General features: G+C 43.0%; 1 protein-coding gene, 1 non-coding gene and 1 pseudogene across 3 annotated transcripts in view; 2 read left to right on the top strand and 1 right to left on the bottom strand.

Moving 5' to 3' along the window:
• Positions 1-7,002: 7,002 nt before the first annotated feature.
• On the top strand, positions 7,003-9,662 carry LOC148091342 (mediator of RNA polymerase II transcription subunit 25 pseudogene; annotated as a pseudogene).
• Positions 9,663-11,733: 2,071 nt separating this feature from the next.
• On the top strand, positions 11,734-11,806 carry TRNAM-CAU (transfer RNA methionine (anticodon CAU)). Its single transcript has one exon. It is a non-coding gene; the product is annotated as a tRNA-Met (tRNA).
• A 2,306-nt stretch (positions 11,807-14,112) lies between these two features.
• Positions 14,113-24,667, bottom strand: part of TBC1D31 (TBC1 domain family member 31) — a 44,767-nt gene continuing 34,212 nt past the window's right edge. For both annotated transcript variants that reach the window (XM_087825376.1, XM_087825377.1), the window contains exons 17-22: positions 23,624-23,716; positions 22,327-22,467; positions 21,000-21,194; positions 18,932-19,070; positions 17,496-17,594; positions 14,113-15,467 (exon numbers count right to left, since the gene is read on the bottom strand). In XM_087825376.1, coding sequence (XP_087681502.1) covers positions 15,334-15,467; positions 17,496-17,594; positions 18,932-19,070; positions 21,000-21,194; positions 22,327-22,467; positions 23,624-23,716 — 801 coding nt within the window. In that variant the 3' untranslated portion in view covers positions 14,113-15,333. The remainder of the gene's footprint in view (positions 15,468-17,495; positions 17,595-18,931; positions 19,071-20,999; positions 21,195-22,326; positions 22,468-23,623; positions 23,717-24,667) is intronic.

Raw genomic sequence — 24,667 nt, 5'->3', positions numbered from 1 at the left:
TTAATGAATCACAAAATATTTAACTCACTCCCAGGTTGTAGCCTTTGCAGAATCTAGTTATATGCAACATCCCTTTATGAATATATAACTATTACCATATTCTCTCTATTTGTTAAAGAAGGGCATTTTGCTCGTGTAAATCTCAAGATATTATTCTGTGACTTTCAGTAGAAAGTAGAACTGTTCTTAACTTTGAGCTGAATGAGGACATTATGTCACTCACGGTGCTTGGACATACCTCGCGCTGTGTTCTGTGAAGAGCGTACCTGAGAGGATAATGCCAAGAGCATTACATTTAGGGTAATTTTGCTGAAACTTCCAGATGATATATAAATTCCCCCTTCCTTTTCCTGAAACGTATGTTTTCAGAAGTAATGGCTCTTTCTGTAATTTGCCTGGGCAGAAAAGGGGATAATTTTAAAATAACACTCATCTTTTCTTTAGCCTGTATGTTATGTTATTAGGACAGCGCCCTCTGAAATTTAATTGGAAAATCAAAGGTATAGTTCTCTGTAACTCTACACATCACTACTTCTGTAAGTTCTGTCCACTGTGTGCTTTCTCTCTCATGTATACACACTTTTTGGATTGAAGGTTTTATATATGGCTTCAGAATTTTAATATGATGATGTTTGTCAGTTAGTCAATTCCAGATTTTCATGGTACCTAGTACATGGCAGCAAGGTGGGGTTTTTCATGATGAAAACACAGAGCGCTTTTGAACATTTCTTAAATTGTATTGATTTTCCTTAGGTGTTCTTGGAGTCTTAGAAATAAAAATAGATAGAAATGGGTTAAATATTGGTTGGCATTCACCCCACAGTTAAAAATCTTGGATCTCATACAGGAAGGATATCTACATAGCAAGTAATTTCAGAAATAAGCCCTACTGAAGTGGGAGATACAGAAACCTCTTTGTAACAGTAAAGCCCAGGAGATTTTCTTGAAGGATTCTTACATAGTGCAAAACTCTTAACAGATATAAAATCACGCAGTGAACTTACAGTAATTCGTTCTCTTTGGATTAGTGCCGCACATGCCTTCGTAGCATCAGCTGCCATCAGTAGAGCCTGAGCTTTAGCCTGATTATCTCCCGTGTCCTCATGTCTAAGTTTGCAGCCCAAGGAGAGGGGAGTAGCTCTAAGTGCCCATGAGTGGTGTTTAAGCTTCTCCATTGCGGTTCACACCAACTTCCCCAAACTGAAAGAGGAGGGAGGATGGCTGTGTCCCATTAGGGCACTGCATTAAGAAGGATAAACTGAGTCATGAAAACTAGGAAAAGTACCACTTACTCAAATGTGTTTCTTCAATAAAGGTGCGTATGTACACAAGCCTGTGTGTGCATGCGTGAATGTGGGCTAGTGTGGGCGCGTGTCTCTCTGTGCACGGTCATGAAGCAGTGGTCATGCTGCGATTCCTTCATCATTCCATGCAATGCATTTGTCCAAGCCCAACTGTCTCTCAGACATGTCCCATCTCTTGATGCTCCTGTTCTGCCTTCAGAGCAAGGAGGGCACTTCTCACTGTGTCTCTTTGGGACTAGAACTACATGTATCCTTGAGTTAACTCTCTATATGAACTCCATCTTCCAACCTGGGTAACAACTTCTGGAAGATAGAATCTAGTGAGGAGTCAGAAAATATTCAGAGAAATGAAACAAATATGCAAGAGGCATGCAGGTGAAAAAAAAATCACATAATTCTGCCTGGCCAGTGTGGCTCAGCAGTTGAGCATCGACCTATGATCCAGGAGACTGAGGTTCGATTCCCAGTCACATGCCCGGGTTGAGGGCTTGATCCCCAGTAGGAGCCATGCAGGAGGCAGCCGATCAATGATTCTCATCATTGATGTTCTTATCTCTCTCTCCCCCTCTCTTTTCCTCTCTTTGAAATCAATAAAGATATATTTAAAAAACAAACAAAACCCATAACTCTAACTAGAGGGGGAGTATTAATATCTCAGACTACTCTTAGAAACCTAGGAGCATCCCCTACGCGAAGAGTTTAAGTAGGTAAAAACTCCAGGCTTTATACTAAAAAAGGAAGCATAGTTCGGAAAATAGTTTTGAAAAAAGCAAAGAATATTCAAATAAACCTTAAGGAAATTGCTCCAGTCTATGATGCATTACTGAGAAATAAAAGTTCTTAAATTCATATAACCATTATCAGACAATTTATAGGTATTTTATCTAGTGTTGGGACATAGTAAGATGAATTACTGACATAAAAGAAATACATTGGTTGGATTTAAATTAGAGCTTTTTAAGGAGAAAACTGTGAAAGTTTGTATGTCCACTAAAGAAGATTTATTCTCTAAGCAAAAGCCATTTGGGAAATTCAGCATAAATATAAAAATCTCATCCCTAAGGCAATTTTATTCTCTGCAACAAAAGTATATTCATATGTCCTTTACTATGATGTTTATTATTTATAGCTTGTATTTTTAGAAGGTGATAATTATACATTGTATATATGATTGTGTGCCTTGCAATAAAATAAAAATTGTACTGCTAAAAATCAGAGCAGAGAATTACTGTGGTAAATAATTTATTCTTTAATGCCTGAAATGATGCTGCACTTAAGCAAGAAAAATATTGTTTCTTAAAACTATATACAATTTCTTTAACTTTCCATTCATGACAGTGCTGTGGGTGGTTAATGGAAGGACCAAAACATGCAGGACAAAGCAGCAGAATATACATTCTTTTCAAGTGTACATGGAACATTTTTTGAGGATAGACAACATGTTAGGCCACAAGACAAGTCTCAATCAATTTAAGATTAAAATCATATCAAGCATATGATTTTCCTTTTGCAAAGAAACTATGCTTAAATTAAAATCTGTGTGACCTAAGGGAAGAATTAAATTCAGAAACTCTAACCTCACAATATTGAGTTGTCTGTCAATGTCTGGTTAGATCTGTATCAGATAACTTGGTAACTGTTAAATCAAAATCCAGATTGATTGTCTGGGCTAGAATTCAAAGGGGTTTTGTTGAGTCCAAGGTTTGCATTCTTGGACACAAAACATTTTCTTAATAACATCATCATCCAGGAGAAAGCAATCTTCTTTTTCTGAGAAAAGCTTTCTTTGGAGAAATCTTGTTTGTTGTTAAAGGCCTAAGCCCTCTAAATGATTTAAATGACTATCTGCTGAGAGATTTTTCCCCCCCAAATTGTTTTCCTTTAAATGTGCTTTCCTGTATTGTATACAGCCCTGAAACAAAGATTTGTTTTGCCCAGAAAAAAATGTATAATGAACTACATCACTATAAAAAAGAAACTGTTAGTTTTGGCATCGCTAACAAGCCACAGCAATTTTAGGTTTTTGCTGTTCAATTAAACTTCATTTCATCTTAAACTCCATGCAGTCTCAAGCGCACTTTACGTATAGAAACAGTTGCATACTGAACTCCTTAGTGGCAAGGAACAAACTTAATGTTGTGTAAGGGACAAAGTTAATAAGTATATGGACGTGAGAATGTAGTTTTGTGACTAGTCCATGGGAAATCATAAGCAGTTACCCACACCCTAAGATATTTGAATGTGGAGTTATACTTCCAGAAAGGCCTTGCTTAGTTTCCATGGCACCCCATGGTCCTAGCTCTCCTACCTCTGCTGGCTTTATTGGGTTTGAGTCAGTTTGTGAGGCCAGAATGTTTCACAGAAACTGAGAGAGAGGGCATCTCATGAGATTCTTTTGCTGATTTTACTCTATTGCACCTATAATCTCAGCCTGCTCAATTTTCCCACTGGAACACAGCACTGTACCCTGCACCTGTGGTTACTGAACCACCTTTCTTTGACTTGGCTGCCAAAAGAAAGCCAGTATACAAGCTCCTTTCACCTTAAAAATTCTGAGAAGTACATGTTCACTCACTGCCTGATTTTTAAAGAACTGTGTCTTTAATTTCACACTGCCTGGTTTCTGCCCCACAACTCCGGTTCTGCACAGTGTTTCACAGGCTGATGGGACCGAGAGATTGCCTGTTAACTCCTAGCAAAGTTAAGGCCTGACTGGGGCTGTTTCTTCTGCACACAGTCCATGTGTGTTATCAGTACCTGGGCGTCTGCGTGCTCCTATTGGGCAGTCCGCCTTCTCTTTAGCTTCTTTACACGCCACTGTTTATCCCTTCCCTGGTTTCCTCTGTCCTCTACGCTGCTGGAGCTCCCCACTCACAGGTCCCAATTTTGTGCTCCCCCACCGTGCCCTGTCTATGGGCCTCCCTCTTGAGGCTACACTTCAGGATGTTATCATCTCTCTCAGTTTTTGTTTTTTTCAATTCTCACCCAAGGATATGCTTTTACTGATTTGAGGGTGGGGGGAGAGGGAAAGGGAAAGAAAGAGGAACATTGATTTGAGAGAGAAACATCAATTGGCTGCCTCCCATACATGCCTGACGAGGGGATTGAACCTACAACCTAGTTATGTGCCCTGACAGAGAATCGAACCCACAGTCCTTTGGTGCATGGACTGATGCTCTAGCCTTGATCTTGAGTAAGGATAGTACCTAGCAGAAGATATAAAGAGTAATTTCATGGAGAAAGGTGATATCACTTTAGGCTTCAAATTATTCTTATATTCCCTCCCCCAGCACCCGATCTCCAAAATTACAATCAGCACCCAAAGACATGTGGGCACACTTTTAGAAGAATCAAAAGAAACAACAGATGAAAACAGACGCACAAAAACATAAAATATTAAAATTATCAGTCTGACAATAAATTAACTGTACTGGCTATGGTTAAAGAAATAAGCAAAAAGTAATCTATAGATTCAATGCAATTCCTAACAAGATACCAGTGGCATATTTCACATACCTAGAACAAATATTCCAAAAATTTATATGGAACCACAAAAGATAGTCACAACAATCTTGAGAAAGAAGAACAAAGTTGGAAGAATCATGCTACCTGATATCAAACTATACTACAAGGCCATAGTAATCAAAATAGCACGGTACTGGCATAAAAACAGACATATAGATCAATGGAACAAAATAGAGTCCAGAAATAAACTCATGCCTTTATGGTCAATTAATATTTGATGAAGGAGGCAAGAACAGATAATGGGGTAAAGATAGTCTATTCAATAAATGGCTCCATGGGCTGTGTGTACCTCCTTGCCATGGCCCCCTGTGAGATGTGGGTACTTACGCTCCTGTACTTGTCCAAGAAGATCTTCATGGGCTTCATCCCCTATCACTAGACGGGCTTTGTCAGCAGTATCTGGCAGGTCATCATCAACCACAAGCAGTTCTGCAGCAGAAGCTGGAGCAGTGTGGGATAGGGGCATACCAGGTACCCCCGAGCTGAGCCCTTTTCTGGAGGAGTAGAATCTGCTCTAGCTCTGCCTACTGCAGCCGGAGCCTCAGGGCACTGTGGGGGCCTCTGCAGGCCTAGCTCCAGGGTGTTGCCCAGGCCACGTGAGGCACTGCCAAGGTTCCTCTGGGACAGTTCCCACCTTACACCCTCCAGCACCTATCCTTTGGCCCCAGAACCCTGGAGCCAACCCCCAACGGCAGAGCCTTGTCCTCAGCACACCACTGCACAGCTGAACCCCATCAAATGTCACCTGGACATGTACCCTAGTGGTAGGGATTGACCACCTGGACAAAGAACTGCTGTATGCTGGTCCGGCTATTGTTCCTTTCCCATCTAGTAGTCTTCCACCTTCAGGATCTCACTGCTTGGGTGTGAAAGCTTCCAGCACTACAAATAAGGGGAATTTTCAATTCAAAACATTGGTTTAGAAGTTGGGAAAGTGAAAGACTCTACGACTAATTATTGTAGCTTCCAATGTGAAACTGAAAGAAGACCTAATCAAGCTGATAGGTAGAAGTGAGGTTTTTAGGCTACAACATGGAATTGTTTAAGGAACTGAGTTTTAGTGCTGAAACAAAGTTCATTCCATAGTCTTTTTCTTCTTTTTGTAAATAAAGTTTCTCAATATTTATATCTGTAAACATGAAAAAATATGAATAGAATTAATGCTGAACCCCATCTCATTCTAGCAAAAGTAACAGCTGGCCATGGATGCATGAACTAAGTGGAATTAAAAAGACACATCTATCTCATGAATATTTATTTGTTTTTGATAAAATTTTACATTTTTACATGTAATAATTATTCTTCAAATATATACATAGATTTATGATTTTTAGTTAATTGTGTAGTAATACAAATAATGATATGTCAATTTAGAAGAAAAACCTGACACTTAAGAGACTTATGTTCACAGAGAACAAATTTCAATTTAAGTATATAATTTTGTTTATGAGAGGTATGTTAGGGTAATCAGTAATCATTCAAACGTAAAATATATATTATACGAGGATAAAATTCTGTGGGAGGGAGTAGACTAGAAATATGAGCTGGGGGGATAAATGTAAACTTAACAAGTGTTAAAGAGGAGCTAATCCATGTATATTTATTTATATTTATTTATTTTAATTTTATATTTTATATTTAAAATAGGTGATGATTTGTATGGAACCCATGGGATATCTAGATTTCATTGGGTGCATGTTAAAAATCATATATGCAGTTTTATTTTTTTAAAATTAGCATATATGTATTGGAAATGACATCCTTTGCAGCTGTTTGAACTTAAAGTTGAGATGTCCACTGAACATCATGCAAGGAAGTGCGTAGGTATTTTTCAAAGTTATTTTAAGGGGTGCAAAAGTGAGGAAACACTTGGGAACTGCTGCTGGGGGTGAGATGCCAGCACAGCTGTCCGACTCGGGATGCAATCCTGCCTCCCTTGCCACCAGCGGTTGAACTTGGTTGAACTTGGGCAGGCCGTAGGTGTGTGATCTGTGCTCTGCAATGAAGGGCAGTCTAATACTGCCCCCTGCAGGTTTGCTGAGAGTGCGTGAGCCCATCGGAGGGGAAGGAGTGCCTTCTTCCGCCGGGCGGGAGGGGAGGGGCAATCGAGGAAGGAAATAGCGTCAGGCCGGCTGAGGATGGGGCCTTTGACCTGCGTGAAGAAAGGCAAGGAAGAGATCCCGGCCGCCAGGACGGAGCCTCACTCCCACAACCACGTCAAAATTACAACTAAACTACAGGACAACCGTCATTCAGACCTGCCTGAAATCTAGCCGAATAGAAGCCTCACAACTAGAGACTTAAAGACGAAACCACACCGAGACTGGTAGGAGGGGTGGAGGCGCTGAACGGGCTGGTACCACACCCATGTGTGGCAGATAAAAACTGGGAGGGATATCTCGGCTGCAGAGGTCCCCCCAGAGGAGTGAGGGGTCCCAGGCCCACACCAGCCCCCCAGCCCAGGGTTCCAGTGCTGGGAAGAGAAGTCCCCATAACTTCTGGCTGTAAAAACCAGCAGGAATCGAGACTGAGGCCCAAGGCTGCTAAAGTCCCAGGCAGTTCCTCTTAAAGGGCCTTCACACAGCTTAATGCGATTCACCGGCTCTGAATTCTAGCCCTGGAGAGCAGCTCAAAAGGCACCGAGGACATATGGGAAGGAACTTAATTGTCTGGCATCAGGACATGAGCTGGGGGGCGCAGCTTTCTCCCAGACAAAAGTGGTAGCCATCTCTCCACGGAGCCAGCAGGGGAGTACCACATCTGAGTCCTGCCCCCCCAACTTTCCGGCCTACCCCAGGTGTTTCCAGTGGCTTTTCCGTATGAATCAACTGTTTTAGCTCACACTTCAGACCTTCCTAAAATCTCTCAAATGAGCAGCATCTGTCCTCAGCGTGCCCCGTACTTCTTGCTAAGTGGCAACTGGCTGTGGTTTGCAGCTTGGCCTCTCCCGGGCACCTCCAAGCCCAGCACAAGTACCAGCTATCTGCAGATTGCTTTGTAGCTCTTGCCAGGTGGCCCTGGGCAGAACCCAGGCAGTATCTAATCTTGGCCTGCACCTCCTGGGAGGTCTCAGAGCCAGTGCACCCAGTGGACAGCTTCAGACCACCTCCAAGCACCACACAACCTCCTCCACAGGAGACACACTCAAGGGGTGGACTCAGCAGGCATCAGAGCTCCGCCGAAGTAAGTCCTGCTCTGTGTGTTGGGGTAGGGGCCTGCCCAGTGATCTGGGAGCCTTTGCCACTGAACCCTACAGGACACCTATACATTAGGCCATTCTACCAAAGGACAAGGTAAAGGAGCACATCCCAAAGGAAAGAACAGGACAAAACTCCAGAAAAAGAGCTAAACAAAATGGAGACAAGCAATGTACTAGATGCAGAATTCAAAACACTAATTATAAGGATGCTCAATGAACTTAGGGGAACAGTAGCAGAACTTAGAGAGAACTTCAACAGCATAAAAAAAGACATGGAAACCATAAAAAAGGACATGGAAACCATAAAACAGAACCAGTCCACAGTGGCCCCTGGTCAGGGCCTGGCCTCCACTGAGCAGCCTGGGGCACCATCCATGGTGAGCAAGGTGGCCCAAGGTGGGGTGAATGGTGCTTCCCTAGCCCAGCTAGGAGCCTCAGCCCTCAGTGGGCAGCAGTCAGTCTCCAACAAAACCCTGGCCTGGAGAGGGGTCCTGGATTGGCAGTGGAGGCCTGCACCCTCTGTGGATGCCAACGCCAAGGTGACACAGTCACTGCCTTGCGAGGCCTACGTGAGTCACAGTGAGAACCTGAAAACAGAGCAGTGGCCCCAGAAGCTGCTCTTGCAGCTCATGCCGCGGAAGCTGCTGACCACACTGCGCCCTGTGCTCCGCAAGTCCAGGGTGGTCCAGTTCCACTTCACCAACAAGAACCTGGAGTCGGTGAAACGCCTCTACCGCATCATGGACAACGGCTTCATGGGCTTTGTGGGCTGCGTGCACTTTCCCCAGAAGGCCCCCTGCGAGCTGCGCCTGCTTATTCTCCTCTACTCGTCCAAGAAAAAGACCTTCATGGGCCTCCTCCCCTACGACCAGAAGGGCATCGTCAGTGGTATCCGGCAGGTCATCATCAACCACAAGCAGGATAAACAGCAGAAGCTGGAGCAGCTGTGCGGGGTGGGGGCACAGCAGGCACCCCCAGGCCCCATCTTGGAGGACCAGGCAAAGCCCTCGCAGCATCTGCTCCAGCTCTGCCTGCTGCAGCCCGAGCCTCAGGGTGCTGTGGGGGCCTCTGAGGCCGCAGGGCAGCCCCAGCCCCAGGATGCGGCCCAGGTCCCCACAGGCACTGGCCAAGGTCCTCCTGGAGGGGCTCCCAGCCTGCTTCCTCCTGGACCTTTCCTTCCAAACCAAGGAAAGCCTTAGAAACCGTCACAGCGAGAGGAGCCTAGGGAGATATGACCCCTGCATGTAATGGGGATGCTGGGGCACAAAAAAGACATTTAGGGAAACCCCAGGAAATCTGAATTAAGATGGACGTCAGTCAATAACCTATCAACACTGGTTCACTAATTGTAGCAAAGATACCATACTCACCTAAGATGTTAAGAATAAGGGAAATGGATGGGGGGGGGGGCTTTATGGGAGCATTATCTTTGCAATTTTTCTGTAAATCTAAGACTATTAAAATAATAAAGTTTATTTTTAAAAAGTCTTCATCCCATGCCCCTGCCCAAGCGTGCATTTTCCACTCCCCCACCACACGTATTAATAGCTGACCTTATGTTTTTGTGTACTTTTTCAAGGTTTAGTGAGCAAATGTGAATACACCTGCCCCCTTGCAGAGAAATGGTGGCACACGCCCCCCTCTACCCTGCCTTCCTCACTCATTCCATATCAGGCATGGAGTCCACTGTTCGTATTTACAGCTGGGAAGGCAATCTTGAGGACAATTCCCTGTTGATGGACACCAGCTGTTTCTAATTGTTTTCAGTTCTGACAGGACTTCAGGGAATAACAGTGGTGTGGATGAATCTATCTGTTGGACGCTTTCCCAGTGCTGGGACGGCCAGACCTGCCAGTTTGTAACTGTGGGAGGCAGGGCCAGCGGGATTTAATTCAAACGTCAATCAGCACTCCTCGGGCCTGGAGACATGGGTGAAACTGCGGTGACACCCCAGGTTTGCAGTCCTCAGGGGTTCAGGGGCCCTGCGAGGATTCCTATGAGTGTGTGTGCATGTGTGAGTTCCGTGGCTGGCCCCTCTGCCAGGGCCTCTGCCCTCCTGCCCTGAGGGGGGGGGGGCTGGGGCCCTAGGATCAGACCCCAAGAATTCCTCCCCTCAGTCTGGTTCTCACTGACCGGGAGGGTGAGTGGGAGAGTTTTCTCGAGGATTAGGAGGTCCTGGGGCTCCCACTGGGGACCGTGAGAGCGGGAAGTTCCACCCAATCCTCGAGGCCTGGGGCCAGCACAACCTGCCCCTATCCCAAGGAGACATTAGGATGCCCTAAGGAGACATTAGGATGCCCTAAGGCGATATTAGGATGCCCTAAGGAGACATTAGGATGCCCTAAGGAGACATTAGGATGCCCTAAGGAGATATTAGGATGCCCTAAGGAGACATTAGGATGCCCTAAGGAGACATTAGGATGCCCTAAGGAGATATTAGGATGCCCTAAGGAGATATTAGGATGCCCTAAGGAGACATTAGGATGCCCTAAGGAGACATTAGGATGCCCTAAGGAGACATTAGGATGCCCTAAGGAGCCCACCACCCCTCCTCGAGCTGCCTGGGGGGCCTCACCTGCCCTGGGTCTCCCACTCCAGGGGCCTTCCACCCCCTCCTCCGATCTCCCCTCACTCCCAGGAACTCTAGTGCTTGCTCTTAAGATAGTATTTTCTCGGCCTCCTTACACTCATCGCCGTTCACTTCCCTTAAAACCCAACCTACTCTCTCAAATTCTGGGTGATTTAAAAAATTCCTCTCCCAGAAGAACTTCATCATAAACACTTTAGACGAACGGGGCGGTGAAAGAACTGCACGGTGAACACCCGAGCACCCCGCCTAACTGCAGTAGCACCTTCCTCCTCGCGTCTCCCAGTCCGTCCACCTCTCCGGCCTTGGGTCCGTCGGTCCACTGAACCGTCTTATCTTCGGGAGTTCTTCAGACGTGTAGACACCGGTGCGCCCCCCAAGGCGTTCTGTAGGCCTGTCCTTTTTAATGCATTATTATTTTTTTAGGTAAAGGTTACGTAGAGCGAATACACAGAGCTGAAGCGTGCCACAGTCTGGCTCGTTTTCGATGGGACGTGCCTTCGTTTACAGGCTTTAGGGGAACCCACACGTTTTCCCACGGCGACCTCAGGCCTCCTGCACGACTGTATCTAAGTATCTGTGCCAGGGCCGGGGAGGGGCGGGTAGGCGGCCAGGCGGGGGCGCCGCTCTCGGAGCTGCGGACGCCTGTGGAGCGGCCGAGGCCTGGGGCGCCGGGAGGGGCTGGGGCGGGGTCTGCCGGGGCCGAGAATGGGTGCGTGTGCACCCGCGCCCCCCAACTCGCTCAGGCTGGGCGCGTCCCCGCGAGCGCGGCACCCAGCGCGGGGCCGGGGACCCAGCAGGCGCCCAAGAAGCGTTTCCCGAGGTCGCGAATGTGCAGACGCTGGGCAAGCACGAGACAAACACGGGAGTTTCCCGGTGCGGGAGCGTCCCGTTCCTCCGGCGCCCCTGCCCAGAGCAGCGCTGCCTAGCGGGAGGCCGCGTTTGCGGACTGACACGCAGACCCGCAGGGGGAGGGCCGCGGCGTCTCCCCTGCGGGCGCGGCGCGGGAGCCCCGAGCGTCCTAGGGTCTAGGGTAGACCAGCAGAACCAGCCTTGCGAGCATGCGCACAGGCCGCCGAGCCGGCTCATTACTCTACAGCCGAAAACAGTGCTTAGGTGCCTCGTTAGCGCAGTAGGTAGCGCGTCAGTCTCATAATCTGAAGGTCGTGAGTTCGATCCTCACACGGGGCACAATACTTTTGTTCGCTCTAGGTCCGTACTCCCGCGGGAAAGGGGCATTTCATTTGCTCGCCTGTGGCCTGGGAGACACCAGACGTCCTCACTTTTCCGCTTGGGGACCCCGTGTGTCGGCGGGCGCTCGGCTCAGCCTGTGCCCCCCAAGTACCCGAGCCGGGGGTGTTTCACTTTCTAAAATCTTCCGACTGCGCCCTGCTGCCCCGCAGGCTCCCGGCGTCTGGGCCCGCGTCGGAGGCCCTGAGCGAGGGCTGGCGCGTGGCGATAACGGGGACGCGACACCTGCGCAAGGCTGGTCCGCGCCTGCTGGCCGGGACCCAGCGGAGCCTCTTTGGAAGACCCCACCCCCACCCCCACCCCCACCCCCACCCCCACCCCCAGGAGGGAGCGCCCCTGCCGTCCCCCGCTCCCCGCTGGCCGTCGCGGGGACGTGCACGGCGCGGGGTTGGCGAGTTCACGTCCTAAGCCCGCTCCTGCATCCCGCCTTCCTCAGCCTTCGGGTACCCTCGTTCTCAGCACGCCAGGGCAGTTCCGGCTGCCAATCTGAGTGAAGTGAGGCCACCTTGAGCCCGCACTCCAGTCAAGCGAGCTGCTAGCGCTCCTTCCAGGGGCCTGAGCGCGCCACTGATCGCCTTGCTGCCTCTCGGCGCCAGTGAGCTCTTCATGCCTGCCCCCCAATAACGGACGGGGCTCTGCAAGCAGCGTGCACCACGTTACGCTGCCAGCAGGGGGTGCTGCAGGACACGGAGGGGGAATGGGCGTCTCTTAGCTCCAAAGTGCTGTTTTGCCTGCGCTTTTTCCCGTTTCGTGGCTCATCGGTGCGAGTGTGTAGGGACACCTCGTGGTGCTCGGCCCCCGCCGTGGGCACAGATTGCACAGTCTCTTAAGTGCCTTCACAGCCCCAGCCCAGCGACCACTTTACTGCAGTCCTCCCAGCGTGGGCATGGCGTGTCCAGGTCTAGTAGCAGCAGCAGCACCCCGACAGCTCTGAGCACCTTGTTCTGCCTGTGCCCAGGGGGTGGTTTCCTGTGGCCCTCCTGACGTGGCCAGTGCTGGCCAGGGTACTCACATCGCCCTCATGCCCTGACCCTGTGTGCTTTTACCCACAGCCTTGGATTGCCTGCACCCCAGATACTTACTCCCCGAGGCCTGGGGACTGTGGGCCAGCTGTCATGGGCAACCCAGCAACCCCTCCGCTATCCAGTGCTCTGCAACCACTTCTCTGACCAGGTCTGCACCCGACTGAGCCTGGGGGAAGGAGAGGCCCCCCCTCCCCTCAAGTTTGTCTTTCCTGAACTCTCCCTCAGTCCTACATACCCTTTAGAATTCTCATTACATCTTTAGTTACTCCCCTAGCATAGTTCAATAACTCTTTATATTAAACTTTTCCTGTTCAAATTCTCATGTGGTTTGTCTGATTGGATCCAGACTGATAGAAGATTAAACACGAAGTCCAGATTCTGTGATAAGTGCACTATACTCATGAATTAAGCCTTTGGCAGTCCTTGTAAGTCATCATTGCCGCTGTAATGGTTAACATGGAATCACTGTCAACAGGCCTTTGGCAAATGCTCAAATCTTGCTCAACATCAGAGAATTCGTGCCACAGGAAAACCGTGTATGAATGTAATGTGAAAAGGCCTTTAACCAATTTAATAACGTATTCAACACCCTTGACTTCATACTGGAGAGAAACTTTTAAATGTAGTCGATGTGGACAGGGTTTTAGCTAAAGCCCCAAATTTATCCAGCACCATACAATTCACACCGGAGACAAACCTTATGAACGTAATAAATATGAAAAGGCCTTTAGGAACCTCTCTGCTTTAACAAACTCAAGGGAGTAATTGAGAGAAGCTTTTAGAATGTAGCCAGTGTAGTAATTTTTGCCAAGCTCAGCCTTTATTCAGTCCCCAGAGCATTTACATTGTAAAAAATTGGGGTAACGCTGAGGCTATAATGTCAAGAAGCAGGGAGAGAGAATCAGAAATGTATTTCATGAAATGTGATAACCTTTGAAATGCCAACCAAGCACATATGACCAAAGAGATTCAGTCAAGTATCTGCTAAGGCAGGGACTTTATCAAGATCATTACTGGGAGAACTGTAGGCTCAGAGAAAACGGAGATCAAAGGAATTTCTTCATTTGGTTGAGAATATGCATAACTCACTTACACTGGATGAACAGAAACTTTAAAATATGAAGTAATGTAATACTATAAAAAAGGTGTGTGTGTAGCTGCAAAACCAATTGACTAAGGTATAAATTCTAGTGAGAGAGGACCTGAAGGAGAGGTCAGAAACCGGCAAGACACAGCTGATTCTGGCTGGCAGAATCACATCATTTTATTTTTCAATTACAGTTGACATTCAATATTATAGTAGTTTCAGGTGCACAGCACAGTGGTTAGACATTTATATACCTTACAAAGTGATGCCCCTGATAAGTCTAGTAGCCACCTGGCACCATACATAGTTATTACAATATTATTGACTATGTTCCCCACGCTGTACTTTACATCCCTGAGAATCACAATATTTCAGAATTTGTGAATGCTTTTAAGTGAGCAAACAGATTCTAGTTCACCAACGTTCCCATCATACCCATACCTATTTATTTTATATCCTGTGACTTCTTGCTGCCAATCATATAAGCCTGACTCATTAAGACACATTTGGAACTACCTGAACATGAACAAAAAGTTAGGCTGAGGAAAGTGCTCTTGGGAACCAATGCCTTGAATGGTGTATTCTAGAACTTTGACTACTGGACAAAAAGAGAGCTTTCTGCTTACCGAAAACATTTGGTTTACCAGTAAGATCGTGTTCTGCGACCACCGGAAAAAAGAATTCCTACTGTGTATTCCAATTACTATATGTCAAGCACTGCCCGGGAACTTGTACATTATCTTATTTAATCCTCACATCCAGTCCATGAGCGACTTCGACCCTCCTTTTGGAAATGGATTCAGAGAAGTGACTCGTCCAAGATGATGAAGCAGCCTGATGTGGAGCTAAATGCTGGAGGGGGGGGGGCGTGCTGCTCTCAGGAGCAGCAGACACTGATGTTATGAACGTGTTGAGAACAGTGGGGTCACTGCAGAGGACAGCCTGCTGCTGGAGGACACAGGGCTGCAGGTTCGGCCACTCCACGCAGTCCACGCTCTAGTCTCGCTCAGTCTTGGCTGCACAGGTGTTGAGATGGTTTCCTGCTCTTTATCTCGTTTTATCTTTAAAATAAACCCTCACCAACTAAAGTCACGGAGGTGTATGTTGGTGCTTACAACCTGAAAGAGCCTAACACAATTTTTAATATCTTCAAAATTTTTTTATTGTGAGAAGTAATAGAAGCCATTTACAAGCCCAAAAGTATAAGAATTAAATAGAACACATAATTTTTATACACAGTTTTCTATACAGAAGGTTGAGCTTTATAGGAATTTAAAATAAATAATCTAAAAATTAGTGTCACTGATTGCAAAATAGGTATTTCTCACTTTGACTTCTTCAAGGTGACCAGCCTCCTATGTGGCCAAAAGATGAGGCGTTTGGCATCTGTTACGAGCCTGTGTGGTGAGTCTCTGGCGAAGATTTCTCACTCTTGCCAAAAGATCCCGTTCCACGGTGTCCCACTGTGTTTTTCTTTGGTTTAAAGAAACTTGAAGACAAAATTTAAAATTAACAATAGTTTAATTTTCTGATGTTAGCAATGATACAGCATTTATTTTAAAGGTAAATATGTTGTACAATATCAATAATGAAATAAATATTGTAAAAACCAAATTTCTTAAATAAAAGCCTCACATATTACCTCGCTCTATGTTGTCCCATTTACAAGCTAAATATTTATTTGTTGAATTGAATGAATACTTTCGGACAATTTGTCTGCTTTTGGTTATTAGCATTTCTTCAGTTTGGAGGTACAATCTTTTAAATTAGGAACAAAGTCTGTCCAAAGAGAATCTGAGTTCTTTGTAACAACAGTAAGTTTCCTCACCAGGATGCTTAATGTAATGAGAAAAGTCATCCCAAGTTGCCAACATTAATACTGTACACACCATGATCACTTCTCAATGATGAAATAAAAATAAATCAAGTGCTTTTAATAGTGGCTAACACAGGGAGAGTCCAGAATCAAGATTAAAATATTACAGTGGGTCCAAGTGTAAATCATACTGATTTAGAGGGGCTAGTAAATACTGGAATTTGAAAACGAAATACCTTAAAAATACACTTCTCTGAAACTCAGTTACATATTCAAACATCTTCAATTTCTGAAAACAACTTTTCGTATTGTAGCCAAATAACCTAAACTTATTAAATGTTCTCAAGTCAATTTTCGAATTTAGAATTATCTACTTAAAAAGTTCTGACATGTGGGAATAGAGAAGAGTTAAGAATCTCTTGTACGTTTATTTGACTTACGCATGACTTTTGGTTTAATTCCTGTTCTAGCAAAGAATTTATAGGTGATATAAAAGCATGAGTTAGCAAAAATATTTTACACAATGCTGGATTCTCATGACTTATTATTAGGTGTATTTCTTATAAAGCTGGTCTTTAGGGAATAATACATAAAAATTTGTTCTAAAAGAACTCAAAAGACCTTATAAAATTCTGCTTCATCTGTATCAGTTTTATTAAAAAGTCATTGAAATAAAGTCTAAGAGTTTCCTGTCCCCTCCCTCCCCTCCTTTTAAAAACCCATAGATACAGAAAACAGACTGACAGCTGAGGTGGGCTGGGCTGGGGGGCTGGGTGACATAAGTGAAGCAATTAAGCAAAAAACAGACAGACAGATACAGACAACAGTCTGGTGATTACCAGAAGGAAGGAGGGTGGAGAGAGACAGAAGAGGGTATATGGGGGATAAATGGTGACGGAAAGAGACCAGACTATGGGGTGGTGAACACACAACATAATATACAGATGATGTATTATAGAACTGTACACTGAAACCTACTTAATTAACAATGTAACCTAATAAATTGACTACAAATATATACAAACAAACAAAACACTAAAACAAATCAAGTACTTTACTGGGGAAATTTTTAGTTCCTTTATGGGCTAGTGCTGTAACTGTATTTCTGTAAGATGTTTCCATCCCATCCCTTCCAAAAATGAACAAAACCTCCAGTGAATCAACTCAGGGGTCAAAAGTCAACTGGGCAGCACGATACCAGGAGCCGCCAGCCGTTCTGACTTTAAGCTGTCCTGGCTGCAGTGCCCACAGCAAACACATTTTCAATGGCTGTTGGAGGGAGCCCAGACGCGAGGCAAAAAAATTCAAACAAGTAATAGTCTTGAAAACAAATGCTGAGGTTTCTTTTCACAGGGATGTAAACAGTTAAGAATATCATTAATTTAGTTAGCAAAAGACTTCCAATGGAGCTTCCAACTATGTTTTGGCAGCGGTGCTAGTGCTAAAGAAATGGAGAAGCATTAATGATGTTTGGCAACCTTTCTTTACTTGGGTTTTGGTCTGTTTCCCCAGCTGGAGATTTGAGAATCCTGCTGCCTCAATAGGATTTCCATTACCAATGAATGCCCTGGGAAAATGGCATCAATGTGTCATACATATAATTTAAGTCACAATGTTGCTTAAATACGGCTAAATTTAAAATAATGGAAGAAATATTAAATTTAAAATAATGGAAGGAATCTTCCTTGTTTATCAACTTACTCCGGTTTGAGGAATCCATTTCAGAAATGCCATTTAATTGTGAAGTTCTAGGCAAACAGCTTGAGGCGACCACCCGTTCATTTTGGCATCTGGGCATGACTGTTACAAAAGTGAGGAGACAGAAAGGATGCTTTAGAGTGAGTAGAAAGTCTTTATTAATTCCAGATGGTTCCTAGACACCAAAATTGCCAAGGATAAAAGCCTCTTACTTTTCTATTCTGAGAATACTAGGAAGATGGTGATACCATTCAAAGGGCCAGGGAAGTGACTGATTGAAAACGGGGGTGGGGTGCGAGTCAGGTGAGGAACACTGCTCTGCGGGCTACTGAAGAGGCCTCGGTAACACTTGCTTGGTGGTGGTTCTGATTATCTGTGTATTTTGTGAGTAGGCCCCGCCTGGTTAAAGCCAGCAGTGGTCAGTTCACAGTTAGTTCTCAGGGAAGGCTTGCTAATCACATTTCACAATCCCTTCCAATAAATGTTTGGGGTCTCTATCCTAATAGCAACATTTTTGACAGCACTTTACCAAAACTTCTGCTCAGCTAGGTGAAAGAAGTCAGACACAAAAAAACCATACACTGTATGATTACATTTCTATGAAATTTCCTGAATAGGCAAATCTATAGAGACAGGAAGTAGATTAGTGGTTGCCAGGGGTGGGGGCTGGCAGATGGGGAGAGTGACAGCAAATGTGGAATGACTACAGATGGGTACAGGGTTTATTTTGGGGTGCTGAAAATGTTCTAAAATTGTGGTAATGGTCACATAACTAAATATACTTTTTAATACATGGTAATACAATACCATTGAATTGTACACTTTAAACAGGTGAATGGTATGGCATGTGAATAAGGCTGTTACTGAAAAAAAATAAGGCTGTTACTATAAAAAAAAGGTAACACATATACATTATAAAAGATTGAAACAATATAAAATATAGTAAAATAAAAGTTCCCTGTATCTGTACTATGTTTTAAATTATAACTTTGATTTTTCAGTTGATGCCATTATAAGCCTTACACCAAAACCCAATGTGTGATTATATAGTATAGTAAGTTTCCCTGTGCTCCTTCAGTACATTATTGCTCTGAGGACCAGCTATTTGCAAAGCACATTTTACTAAAATAAACTAGAAATGGCACTTTGGGAACATTAAGGGGATGCCAAGGACCACAGAACCATGGAATAAAACAGAATTCCACAGGATGGCTGAGAAATTTTTCTTGATTGAAGCTGTTCCTTGACAGCGCCATGGCCTCAGCCCATTCCTTCTGACCAAAAAAAAAATGGGGACTAGGTAGGGACTACCTTTTAGCTGATCAATAATTTGAATAAAAGTGCCAAAATACACCTCAAGGATTCATGCGTGATAATGGACAACATTAAACGAATGAATCAGTACACCATGAAGACAGAGAGGCATTCGTGGCACTCACCTTCATTATGTGGGTGCTCATTATGTTCTAAAGCATCCTTCATCTCCTTCTCTAGGAACCACTTTGTAGATGCATCTGAAAGAGCAGCAGCTTTCTTTTCTGATTTCAACTGAAAGTCTTTTTCTTCAGCTTCCTCCCACTAAATATAAGTAAGTGGGGGGAAAAAATCACACAAAAATTGTGTTAATCCAAGTTCCTACAGCGGAAGAAGCCCTTCTGTTCTCTCTAGTCTACGTTAATAATAAAGTCTATAAAATTCAGAGAATAAAGTTTTTTACTTTCAGTGTTATTGAGAAATAACTGGCATGCGTCACCATGTGAGTAAGGCGCACCGCACGGCGGTGTGATTTATGTATGTGGTGAAGTGATTACAGCAGGTTCAGCTAAATCCATCTTCTCATATAGATACAATAAAAAGGAAAGAAGAAAAGGAAAAGATGTTTTCCTGCTGATGAGCACGCACAGGATTTACTCTGAACAGTGTTCCTGGCTGTCACACAGCAGCCACGGTCATCACGCTGTGGAGAATGAACTCCTTGCCCAGCTCTGGTAACTTAAAGACTACAGGGAAAGCAAGTCATCTCTATTAGCCCTTCTTTTCTTCTTCCTAAAGTGAGGAAACAATAATCCTAAAACTAGCTTAAAGGATAACTAACACAATCAATTTGAAATACTATACAACTCCTAAAATTTACCAATATTCTAGAGATGCTACAGATTTTATATACAAACTTTTTATATGCAAAATTTCTGTTATAGAAATGCTAATACATTAAATAACGAAAACTTTAAAGAATCTTTAGGGCCAGGTAAGACCATAAAGATCCATCCCTTCATGTCACTGACGAGGAGACTGAGGCTGAGAGATACTCTAGGATCACACAGTAGTCAAGCTAGAACACAGGACACCGGACACAGAGGAGGATCTCTGCATACCACAAACAGACCCTTGATTCTCAGGGTACCTCAAACACACCATTTTACCCACAGGAGGGTAACGCCTAATTTTACAGTCTAGCCCAGTGCCAGCAATCCTTACCTTGCGGATGTGGGCTTCCACAACTTTCCTGGGGAGAAGAGCCTCAGCAATCTGGGCATCACTCCCACCCCTCCCTGCACTTGAATGAAAGGGTTATACCCTGGGATGGGGTAGGAGCAAGATGTAACTTGAAGGAAATACATTATGAAAAGGTTTCAGAATAGACATTATGATCTAGCAGCAGAAAGTGGAATGAACTAAAGCTAGTTATCTGGTTCCTGATCTCTCCCTGCTCTTCAGCATCCTTAAGGAAGGCTATTGAGTCTGCTATATCCACAGAGCATAGGTCCCAGAGTTGTTCAGGGAGGGTCAAACAAAAGATACATATGTGTGATATATACTCTTAGGTCGACTCCTCAAAGCCCATTCTGGGAGTCTTCTTTGGGAATAGAATTCTAATTTTATTTGGGATGATAATGCTCCCTGCTAAAAACACTTCATTTCCAACATCCTTTGCAGCCAAAGGTGGCTAGAAATGTGATCTTGGAATTCTGGAAAAGAGTTCTGGGAGGCGGAACCTTTTGCACCTCTGTCCTACCTTCTTCCTGCTGAGTGGCGTGTGTATGGGATGGCTGAGACCCCATCATCTTGAGTGGTAAACTATCCTTGACAGTGAAAGAGCGTACAAAGGCCGAAGGAGGCAGTTTCCCTGAGGACCCTGAGTCAGGATATGAACACTGGTATGCCTACCTCCAGACTTCTTTCATGTGAAAAAGAAAAAACTTCTATCTGGCTATCATCACTGTTATTTTAGTTTTTACTAGCAACTACATATAATTCTTAACTGTTCAAAATCTTTTACATTGTAAGTATAAAGAATTAGGTAAAGTAGTACAATCAGCCAGGACAAGTCCCAGAAGCATTCATTAATATTGGACTTCTGTGAGCAATACTTATTAAAATTAGATCATCTTTAAGATATTTTCCAACAAAAAATTACTTGGTTTGACGCTTGTCATTTGATTATGTAATATTTCAAAATATAAACAAAATATTTCAGAATTAATAAGTTTATAACATCATTCTTACCTTTTTAGCTTCCTTCCCCATCAATGCATTTAATACTTCTATTTCTTTCCTTCTGTTTTCCCGAAGAAGTCTGGCCATTTCCTGGTAACATTCATTTCGTTGCAGATCATCACATCTTTGTTTATGTAAAGCTTGAATTCGCCACTCAGTATTTAGACATGCTTGTTCAGCGTTTGCCAAGCTTTCTTCAATTAACTAAGAAAACATTGTAAATTTCAAAAACAAGGTCAGACTATATATAATACGGTATACCCATTTAATGTATACAAGTGTCTAGGGCAGCTGTTTGTAACCCTGGGTGCATATTAAATCACCTCTGGGTGTTTAAAACAAAGTGATGTCCAGGACACACCACAAATCAATTAAATCGATCTCTGGGGTCGCTGGATATTGGTACTTTTAGAAAGTTCTTCAGCTCAGCCTCAGTGGCTCAGTTGGTTCAGTGCTGAGAAGTTGCTGGTTCGATTCCCTGCCAAGGCACATACCTGCGTTGCGGGTTTGATCCCTGGTCACTTATAGAAGGCAACTGATTGATGTTTTTCTCTCTCCCTTCCTTTCCCTATACATGTCCTGGCAGGGGAGGGGAGAATTCTTCAGGTGATTCGAATGTACAGCTAAGATTGAGAACTTTTAGGCTAAGCGATAGGTGAGACGTTCTGGGGGAATCAGCCTAGGAACTGTTGCAGAACAGAAGGTAAAGAACTCTTACATTATTCTTGGCTTTTGGACCAGGGCAAGGCCCTGCCACTGTCCCACCTAACATTCTGTTTAAGGAATAATACAGAATGTTCCTTCTTGAAGGTCTCAAATTCTATTTCAATTCATTTAAGCCACAACTTTACCACAAAAAATTCTATAAGCTTGGGAAATTTTCTTAAAGATTCACAATGTACCATATCCTCAATTTTGGCATGAAAAACTTTAACACAGAATTTCTAACACTTATTTGCCATCCCTCATTTTAATGAATAGTAGTTATTAATATTCTAGAGAATATATTTTGAAGCTACTGACCTATATGCCAGGTATTTCGTAACTATTCTACTCAGGGAAGATTTCTGAGACATGATACAGTAAGATACTACAATTTATAAATTTCCTTTGTATTTTCTTCTAAGTCTTAAAATTCTCAGAGTATAAAAGACACATGTATATGGCTGTCAATGAAATAACTGTAAATAAAATAATGTGAGATTCTAGAAACTGCTGAGGCAAAGACATGAATTAAGTCAACTTTACAGAGTTCAATTTTGAATTCTTTCTTTTACAATGATGACAGGTGGAAATTTCCCCTTTTATATATACATTAAATTGACTACATTTTTACCTTTTGAGATTTTTGGTTCTGTGTTTGGTCTGTTTCCATCAGTCTATGAAATGAGCGTTCTTCAAGATCTACTTTTCGTCTATAGGCATCTATATCTTTTCTCATTTCCTTTGCAACAGTTTCTTGATTTCTAGTAAGATTCTGTTAAAAAAAAATTTGTTAAAAAAAAAATGACCAATCTATAATGATAATTCTAGAACAAAAAATGATTTTTCTTTTCCCCCCTAGATTTCTAATATGAACCCAAATAAAAATTGTAATTATCTAATTTTCAAAGTAAAAAACAAACATCAGTGATCAGTGAAAATAAGAGTAAGGACCTGTGAAAATTCTCTCATCCACAAAAAGTACTGAAAACCCTGGCAACACCAACCTTTTCAGAATTCTGGAAATTAACTCAAGGCTTGCGGCAATCTGGGGAGCATTTATTTATAAACATTGCTGAATCTTGGTAAGAGCAGCAAGCATTATGGCATTTTAAACTTGCATTATATTTCTATTTCCACCCCAACCCTAAGCTCTATATTAGCCTTGAAAACTAGCAGCCTGGCAGCCAATGGAGGAGGCAAAGTGGAGTTGTAGCTCCTTGAAAATATTATGCTACCTCAAAGAAACCGTCACAAAAGACCACAAATTGTATGATTTCATTTATATGAAATATCCAGAATAGGCAAATCCAGAAACAGAAAGTAAATTAATGGTTGCCAGGGGTAGGGGAAATGGGGTGAGTGCTAATGGGTACAGTGGTTGGTGGAGGGGGGAGTAGCAAACAGTATTCAAGAAGATTTAAGTTGAAAAAGCAAAATACCAATTGTTCATAGTAAATTATCTCACTTACCCTTATTGATGATATTAGCAGTTATTTCCTAACAGGGATTTTTTTCCTACTTTTCTAACTATCTATTAACAGTGTAATTACCACATAATTAGTTAAAAATAAAAATGCTTTTCAATTATATGCAGAGAAGATATATGTGTGAAGAGGTTTATTGTCAAAAATTCTAAACCACTTAAACTACCAACACCAGAAAAAAAGTTTAAGTTATAGCTCGTTAACAGCCACTACAAATGACAACTACCAAGATATCCAGCATTTAGGAAAAGAATTTAAGTGAAAAAGAAAAACAACAAACTACATTCAGACATTTTTGCTACCTTACAATCCTGGATGACACTATGTTTTTCTTAAAAAACAGTAACAAATAACATGAACATTAAAAAACCATTAAAAATACAGTCTAAAAAGAGTTTGTATAGACCCTGCTTTTCTTATATTGGAAACAGCTGATCTTTATACCTTCTCATAAAGCCTTTTTTGTGATTCAAGTTCCAGATGTCTCATTTCGAGGTCTTTGGCTGTGGTAGCAATTTCTTGATCTCTCATATGTACCTAGGGTAAAAAAACCCAAAAACTGTGAATACCAAAATGAATTTGAAAAATAATTCTTGTTTAATAGATTTAGTAATCTTAAAATCTGAACAACCCACTACAAGTGTTTAAAATAATAGGTATTGGGTTTTTGAAACCACACTAATTGACATTATATTAACATTCACTGTGGAATCTAGGAATAATGTCTGAGTTAAGCTTAATTTTCTAAAAAAGAAAGCACAATTACCATATGCTCATCTACCAGGCTGGGAGAACAGATGGCAGGTTCTCACCATATCACATTAGCCAATATTACAAGTTAATAAAACTTGAACAATTTAAATTTGCGGTGAATAAAAATATAGAATGTTTAATCTTATCAAATATAACATTTATTTAATGTTCTTTTTGATTAAACTTCTGTACTTTTATAAATTTAATACGGCACTAAAAACTTCGAGTTTAAATATATTGTGGACTATTCAGCCTGTATATGCCGTGTGGACTTAGTTACTTTAAAGTTCGCCTTTCTCCAAAATTTGATTACTTGGAAGCTTTTCACTCCTACACACTAGCGAAGGGATGGGGAACCTTTTTTCTGCCTCGGGTCATTTGGATATTTATAACATCACTCAAGGGCCATACAAAATTACCAGCTTAAAGAGAATCTCAGAAATGGTCTTACATACGTAGGTGCCTAAAGTCCCTACTTTTTAGGAGTTAAAATAACACGTGATATGTGTTTCGGAAAAAGAACAAAACGAAACAAATTATAACCCATCAGCCATCTAATGCCACTCATTTATTCAGTAAACATTTAATGACCGTATTACTTTGCATTCACAAGGCAAAGTGTTAGATAGTGTAAAAGCAAACAACACACCACCAAATACCTTCATGAGGAGAAACAAAGTAATAATGAGAACACAGTGGGATGAGCAAGGACATACAACCAAGGAGTAAAAAACC

This window comes from Miniopterus natalensis, chromosome 16 (genome assembly GCF_054644295.1).
Source record: "Miniopterus natalensis isolate mMinNat1 chromosome 16, mMinNat1.hap1, whole genome shotgun sequence".
Taxonomy (NCBI): Eukaryota; Metazoa; Chordata; class Mammalia; order Chiroptera; family Miniopteridae; genus Miniopterus; species Miniopterus natalensis.
This window is presented reverse-complemented; position numbering and strand designations above follow the sequence as displayed.